At 46.2% G+C, this 8,139-nt stretch overlaps 1 protein-coding gene across 1 annotated transcript; it reads left to right on the top strand.

The window, feature by feature from the left end:
• Positions 1-5,916: 5,916 nt before the first annotated feature.
• LOC123125137 (uncharacterized) lies at positions 5,917-6,753 on the top strand. Its single transcript, XM_044545667.1, has one exon. It carries the CDS (start codon positions 6,012-6,014, stop codon positions 6,573-6,575), a length of 564 nt encoding a protein of 187 aa, XP_044401602.1. The 5' UTR covers positions 5,917-6,011; the 3' UTR covers positions 6,576-6,753.
• Positions 6,754-8,139: the final 1,386 nt, after the last annotated feature.

Raw genomic sequence — 8,139 nt, forward strand, 5'->3', positions numbered from 1 at the left:
CCTTCTTGATTTCTACCTCCACGGCCTTTAGCATCACGAAGAGCTCGGGAATTGTCTTATCCATCCCTTGCATATTATAGTTCATCACGAAGCTCTTGTAGCTTGGTGGCAGTGATTGAAGAATTCTGTCAATGACACTACCATCAGGAAGATTAACTCCCAGTTGAATCAAGTGATTGTTATACCGACATTTTGAGTATATGCTCACTGACAGAACTATTCTCCTCCATCTTGCACCTGTAGAACTTATTGGAGACTTCATATCTCTCAATCCGGGCATTTGCTTGAAATATTAACTTCAACTCCTGAAAAATCTCATATGCTCCATGACGTTCAAAACATCGTTGAAGTCCCGGTTCTAAGCCGTAAAGCATGGCACACTGAACTATCGAGTAGTCATCAGCTTTGCTCTGCCAGACGTTCATAACATCTGGCGTTGCTCCTGCAGCGGGTTTGGCACCCAGCGGTGCTTCCAGGACGTAACTCTTCTCTGCAGCAATGAGGATAATCCTCAAGTTACGGACCCAGTCCATGTAATTGCTACCATCATCTTTCAACTTTGCTTTCTCAAGGAACGCGTTAAAATTCAACGGAACAACAGCACGTGCCATCTATCTACAACAACATAGACATGCAAAATACTATCAGGTACTAAGTTCATGATAAATTAAAGTTCAATTAATCAAATTACTTAAGAACTCCCACTTAGACAGACATCCGTCTAATCATCTAAGTGATCACGTGATCCATATCAACTAAACCATGTCCGATCATCACGTGAGATGGAGTAGTTTTCAATGGTGAACATCACTATGTTGATCATATCTACTATATGATTCACGCTCGACCTTTCAGTCTCAGTGTTCCGAGGCCATATCTGCATATGCTAGGCTCGTCAAGTTTAACCCGAGTATTCTACGTGTGCAAAACTGGCTTGCACCCGTTGTATGTGAACGTAGAGCTTATCACAACTGACCATCACGTGGTGTCTCGGCACAACGAACTTTCACAACGGTGCATACTCAGGGAGAACACTTATACCTTGAAATTTAGTGAGAGATCATCTTGTAATGCTACCGTCGATCTAAGCAAAATAAGATGCATAAAAGATAAACATCACATGCAATCAATATAAGTGATATGATATGGTCATCATCATCTTGTGCCTTTGATCTCCATCTCCAAAGCAAAGTCATGATCACCATCGTCACCGGCGCGACACCTTGATCTCCATCGTAGCATCGTTGTCGTCTCGCCAACTATTGCTTCTACGACTATCGCTACCGCTTAGTGATAAAGTAAAGCAATTACATGGCGATTGCATTTCATACAATAAAGCGACAACCATATGGCTCCTGCCAGTTGCCGATAACTCTGTTACAAAACATGATCATCTCATATAGTAAAATTTAGCATCATGTCTTGACCATATCACATCACAACATGCCCTGCAAAAACAAGTTTGACGTCCTCTACTTTGTTGTTGCAAGTTTTACATGGCTGCTATGGGCTGAGCAAGAACCGTTCTTACCTACGCATCAAACCACAACGATATTTCGTCAAGTATGTGCTGTTTTAACCTTCACAAGGACCGGTCGTAGCAACACTCGATTCAACTAAAGTTGGAGAAACTGACACCCGTCAGCCACCTGTGTAAGCACGTCGGTAGAACCAATCTCGCGTAAGCATACACGTAATGTCGGTCCGGGCCGCTTCATCCAACAATAACGCCGAATCAAAGTATGGCATGCTGGTAAGCAGTATGACTTGTATCGCCCACAACTCACCTGTGTTCTACTCGTGCATATAACATCTATGCATAAACCTGGCTCGGATGCCACTATTGGGGAACGCAGTAATTTCAAAAAAATTCCTACGCACACACAAGATCATGGTGATGCATAGCAACGAGAGGGGAGAGTGTCGTCCACGTACCCTCGTAGACCGTAACAGAAGTGTTATAACAACGCGGTTGATGTAGTCGTACGTCTTCACGATCGACCGATCCTACTACCGAACGTACGGCACCTCCGCGATCTGCACACGTTCAGCTTGGTGACGTCCCACGAACTCACGATCCAGTAGAGCTTCGAGGGAGAGTTCCGTCAAAACGACGGCGTGATGACGGTGTTGATGAAGCTACCGACGCAGGGCTTCGCCTAAGCACCGCTACGATATGACCAAGGTGGATTATGGTGGAGGGGGGCACCGCACACTGCTAAAGGATCAATGATCAACTTCTGTGTCTATGGGGTGCCCCTCCCCCATATATAAAGGAGTGGAGGAGGCCGGCCTCCTAGGCGCGCCCCAAGGGGAGTCCTACTCCCACCGTGAGTAGGATTCCCCCTTCCAAGAGTAGGAGTAGGAGGGAAGGAAGGAGGAGAGAGGGGAAAGGAAAAAGGGGGGCGCCGCCCCCCTTCCTTGTCCAATTCGGACTAGAGGGGGAGGGGGCGCGCGGCCTGCCCTGGCCGCCCCTTCCTCTCTCCACCAAGGCACATGAGGCCCATTACACTCCCCGTGGGGTTCCGGTAACCCCCCGGTGCTTCGGTATACGTCCGAGCTCATCCGGAACCTTTCCAAAGTCCAAACATAGTCATCCAATATATCGATCTTTATGTCTCGACCATTTCGAGACTCCTCGTCATGTCCGTGATCATATCCGGGACTCCGAACTACCTTCGGTACATCAAAACACATAAACTCATATTACTGATCGTCACCGACCGTTAAGCGTGCGGACCCTACGCGTTCGAGAACTATGTACACATGACCGAGACACGTCTCCGGTCAATAACCAATTGCGGAACCTGGATGCTCATATTGGTTCCTACATATTCTACGATGATCTTTATTGGTCAAACCGCATAACAATATACGTTGTTCCCTTTGTCATCGGTATGTTACTTGCCCGAGATTCGATCGTCGGTATCTCAATATCTAGTTCAATCTCGTTACCGGCAAGTCTCTTTACTCATTCCGTAATACATCATCCCGCAACTAACTCATTAGTTGCATTGCTTGCAAGGCTTATAGTGATGTGCATCACCGAGAGGGCCCAGAGATACCTCTCCGACAATCGGAGTGACAAAGCCTAATCTTGATCTATGCCAACTCAACAAGTACCATCGGAGACACCTGTAGAGCACCTTTATAATCACCCAGTTACGTTGTGACGTTTGATAGCACACAAAGTGTTCCTCCGGTATTCGGGAGTTGCATAATCTCATAGTCATAGGAACATGTATAAGTCATGAAGAAAGCAATAGCAATATACTAAACGATCAAATGCTAAGCTAACGAAGTGGGTCAAGTCAATCACATCATTCTCTAATGATGTGATCCCGTTAATCAAATGACAACTCATGTCTATGGCTAGGAAACTTAACCATCTTTGATTCAACGAGCTAGTCAAGTAGAGGCATACTAGTGACGCTCTGTTTGTCTATGTATTCACACATGTACTAAGTTTCCGGTTAATACAATTCTAGCATGAATAATAAATATTTATCATGATATGAGGAAATATAAATAACAACTTTATTATTGCCTCTAGGGCATATTTCCTTCAGGAGGAGACCTGGGCAGCGTGCGTCCAAATAGCCTGGATAGCATGGGCATACTTTTCAATTTAGCGACTAACTTTGTACTAAAACATCGTTATTTATATCATATCACTAAAATTGATTTGATATCAAAAGTTTAATTAAGATGGTTTGAATTTTCCCATCTCGTAACATATACATGTTCTTACTAGTTTGTTGAATCATGGAGTTCAATCTCATGGCATGATAGAAAAAAGTTGTTGAAGGGGAGCCTTGGCGCAGCGGTAAAGCTGTTGCCTTGTGACCACGAGGTCACGGATTGAGTCCTGGAAACAGCCTCTTACAAAAATGTAGAGAAATGCTGCGTACAATAGACCCAAAATGGTTGACCCTGCACAAGCGGGAACTACATGCACCGGGCTGCCCTTTAATGAGTTCTACAATTCATTTTTCATTGTCATCCACGCATAAAAAGAGCCAGATTTCATATTATCTGTGAGGCTATCCCAAAACTCTCCTTCCCCCCTAAAATCATAGCATCCGCTACCGAATTTCACGACCTCCATTCCCATCACAATCCCCGTACTCCCATCCTACCATCAGGCGGCAGTAACAGCCCCGCAATCACCTGAAGCACAACCGACCGCAGCCTCCCCTTAGGCTGTTCCAACTACCCATCACCTCCATTCCCAGCGCAATCCCCATACTCCCATCCTAACACTAGGCGGCAGTAAAAGCCCAGCCATCACCTGAAGCACAACCAACCGCAGCCTCCCCTCATGCTGTTCCAACTACCCAAAAAACTGAGATAATTTTCAACACTAACCCTCACCTTGGACTGATGATGAACCTACACACAACCCAAGCTGTCGTCTCATGTAGCCCTCGGCTCTACGGCGCATGAGGATGAGAATGTAGCCCATATAAAGTTTCCAAGGTCTACTTTCCTCACATTGTTCGCATTTTGAAGGCTAAAGTGATTCCATACGTGTAGGCTATTGATGGCTACGGATTAGTGCATTCATTTTTTAGGGTATGAAATATTGCATTCAGGAAGGAAAAAAAGTAATGAATTGCTTTATTTCTGATTATATTTCACGTACTAAATTGAAATAGCATATATGTTTATTCGAGCCATATGTCTCGCAATATCGAGTGAGCGAGCTCTGGTTCAAACTCTGCTCATATTTCAACCGAACTGGAAAAGTTGCTCGTGCTTAGTTTTATTTCTTGAGTGATCCCGAGTCGAAATGAAATACAAGTCAAGGTCGAGCGATTGACGTGTCTCGCGGTTTCTTCTTTTCACCCAACAAGATCATGCATCCATTTCATGAGGAGAGCATTTTTTTCTGAGTCCTAATCGAGTCTTTTCCTTTCCTTCCAAGCTAAGCACACATTGACAAGCAATTTCTAAGTAGAGGACCGATCACCAAAGCCCTCGGGTTAAGAATCACGAAACCAGCCGGACATCCATGCACAACTTTAACAGAAAATATCTTGACGATTCTTTTCTTCGACCAGAATCTTCCGATAGTTTAACATGTACTGCTGCAAAAACGATCCGGCGGTCTCCTCCTCCATTCCCACGAAAATCCTGCCAATGTTAGACTTGTGCACCATCTTTTCATTTCTTCCAGGAAAGAAAGCACTTGTGTCGCACCGCCGTTGTCATCACAAGTTTGACAAGATCGACGCCATGAGAAAAGATTGCTGAAGCTCCCACCCATGCATGCATCCATCACGCCATTGGTTCTGCGTTTGGACGGACGAGAAGAACCAGAAGAAGCTGCGGAGCAGACAATTAATTAATCTTGGCGTGTGCGATTTAACTAAGTGAGACGCACACGGGAATTCGGTATCGGCGTGCTGCAAATTCTCCGTGTGCGCGTACTTTACAATCTGGCATGAAACACAAGGAAACTGCCAAGAGCAAAAGCAAGCTGTTTTGGTTCCCTTTGGGAATTCCGGCCAACCCATCATCGGCTACTACCGGCCGCTTAACTAAAAGAGATACTGGAAAGTTGAGATCGTAGAGAGCCAATCTACACCTTGGGGCATGTGTCTTCTCTGGCCTAAGTGGAATACTTTCTCCATTTCATTCTCCATTCCTAGCTTTTCTTGCATCTTTAGCTTGCTTTCCACTCCCAACATTCCCATAGTGCTAACTCCACATGCCAAATTGTTTTCTGTAGATCTTCCTTTCGTGCGTATGCTTGTTTTTTCCAAGCTTGCTTTCATATGCTTTGGGAGAGCCAGAAAAAAGTTTGATCGTGACATGAGCAAAGTTGTACGCATGCACTTGCATGCCGAGTTCCTGACTATAAATACAGCCTTGGAGCCTCAGGAGAAGGCTCATGAATCTGAAACATCTTGCCTCATCTCAGTGTTCTGCTCATGCCAAGCTTGGGCTACCACAGAACCCTACTTGTTGTCCTTGATATGCAGTTTGGCCACCTCTAAGCATCGAAGATGAAGATTGGCAAGGGCACGGAGCTCCTGAAGAAGGCGGCTTCGACGTGCAAGAACAAGACCAGCGTGCTGGCAGCCAAGCTCCTCGTCCTCGTGTCCCTCCGCCGCCGGATGGCCACCGTCGGCGCCTTCTCCCACAGGATCCATGCGCTTGTGGCTGCCGCTGACCGGGAGAATGGTGCCAGGGTGGACTGCAACAAGGCTCTCATGGTGCGCAAGGTCCGGAAGATGCCAGCGCTCCATGGTGGTGAGATTGTTGTTAATATCTCTCATCAACTGGCACTGTTCGATCAAGGGAATGATGGTGATGGTGGCTGCACTGATTGGACACTACACCCCATCTTCAACGACGATGACAACAACTGTTGTTACACCGACGAGTGCGAGGTTGACGACAATGAGGAAGATGGCGATGAAGGCATTGACGACCAACCATCGGTCATGGATGTAATCCGGAACCACAGAGAAGCTGAAGGTTTGGAGTTCAGCATTGACGGTGAGATTGATCAGGCTGCAGATATGTTCATCACCAGGTTTCGGAAGCGGATGAATCAGAGCTTCTAGTGATCTTGTGAGCTCATATCTATCTGTTTGTATGGCAAAGTTTGAAGCGTACGTATATCGACTTATCGGCTGCAAATATAGGTACCGTAGATGGTGGGTGTGAGCTAGACTTGTATACCGTATTTGTTAGGGAGAAAACGAGATGGACACATGTTGTCTGCCCGGGATTTTTTTTTGAGAAGAGGACTATATTAATATCGCAAAGGTACCAATTACACCCAGCTCTGCATCAATAAGAAGTCAAAAAGACATCCAGAATACATACAACCTGAAAAGAAAAAAAAAAGAAAAAAAAATGGCCTCGCCCTAGTAATCAACTTCACTCAGTAGCAACACACAAACTACCACCAAAGTCATCACCCAAAAACATAAAAGGTCTCCAAAAATGATGCCTTCAAAAAAAAAACAGTGCACAAGCGCCATCGTCGCCCGATCCAAGATCATAGGTTGTCCGGAGAATAGGAATTACTATTATTATTTTTCTGGCAGCCACCAATGAGTTTTCTTTCGGACAAATAGCAACGTGCTAGTGAAACAATACAAATCTGAGCAGATGTTTTAACAAAACTATCAAAGTTATCCGTGAATTTTTTCAGCTTCTTATATGTTTTTTATATGGAGTTATTTTTGATTTCAACATGGTTTCCAAATACTATAATAAGTTGGGCCATCATTTAATATCAATACGCTTGTATAAAATTACACATGTTACTAATAATGAGAACATCCATGAAAAATAAAATAATCTTACTATCCATTTACATGAGTAATCTATATATATCTTCCGCACATTAGCCCCCATAATTTTCTTAATATATACTCCCTCCGTTCCATAATACTTGTCACGCTTTGACGTTTCATTCTCAATACATAATTAGACAGCAATGATAGATTTTTTCCTGATTTTTCCAGAGAAAATTCAAACCAAGAATTATATTATATAAATATTGGTGGCTGAATCATAACATATGTTCCTAAGAGCATCTCCAGCCACGCCCCCAACGCCCCCCCCCCCACGATTTTTCCGCGCCGACGCCCAAAAATCGGCCCAGTTGCGCGCCCAGAAGTCTGTTTTTCGCCAGTTTGGGCCGAAACTGGCGCCGGCGGACCCAGGTCGAACCCGGCGCGCTGGGGGGTGCCCGGGGGCGAGCGATTTTGGCGCGAACGAACTGCGGGCCCGCTGATTCAGCGACACTCGCCTCGTCGTCCTCACAACGCCTCGGTATCCCGCGGGGAATCAATGCCAAGACTGCCGCCGGTCAGCCTTCCATTGATTCCTCACGGGCGGCGCTTCCTCACGGGCGGCGTGGCGACGTCCCCCCTCCCGCCAGGTGTACACACGGCGCCCGGCTATAAAAGCAATGCCTCTCCCTCGCCTCTGGCCACACCCGCCCACAGCCGCCGTCGAGCTCTGCCTCTCTCCCCGTGCGCAGCCGCCGCCGACGCTCTTCCCCTCTCTCCCCAAGACCAACCGCTACTATGGGCGAGCGATTCCCCGGCGATGGGGCGGCGGCCAACGGCTTCGGCCGCCGCTCGCTTCACGAGTGGGAGGCGTACTTGCTCT

This window comes from Triticum aestivum, chromosome 5D (genome assembly GCF_018294505.1).
Source record: "Triticum aestivum cultivar Chinese Spring chromosome 5D, IWGSC CS RefSeq v2.1, whole genome shotgun sequence".
NCBI classification, from domain to species: Eukaryota; Viridiplantae; Streptophyta; class Magnoliopsida; order Poales; family Poaceae; genus Triticum; species Triticum aestivum.

Coding starts and splice junctions, on each gene's coding strand:
- LOC123125137 (XM_044545667.1), top strand. CDS start 6,012: ATGAAGATTGGCAAGGGCACGGAGCTCCTGAAGAAGGCGGCTTCGACG.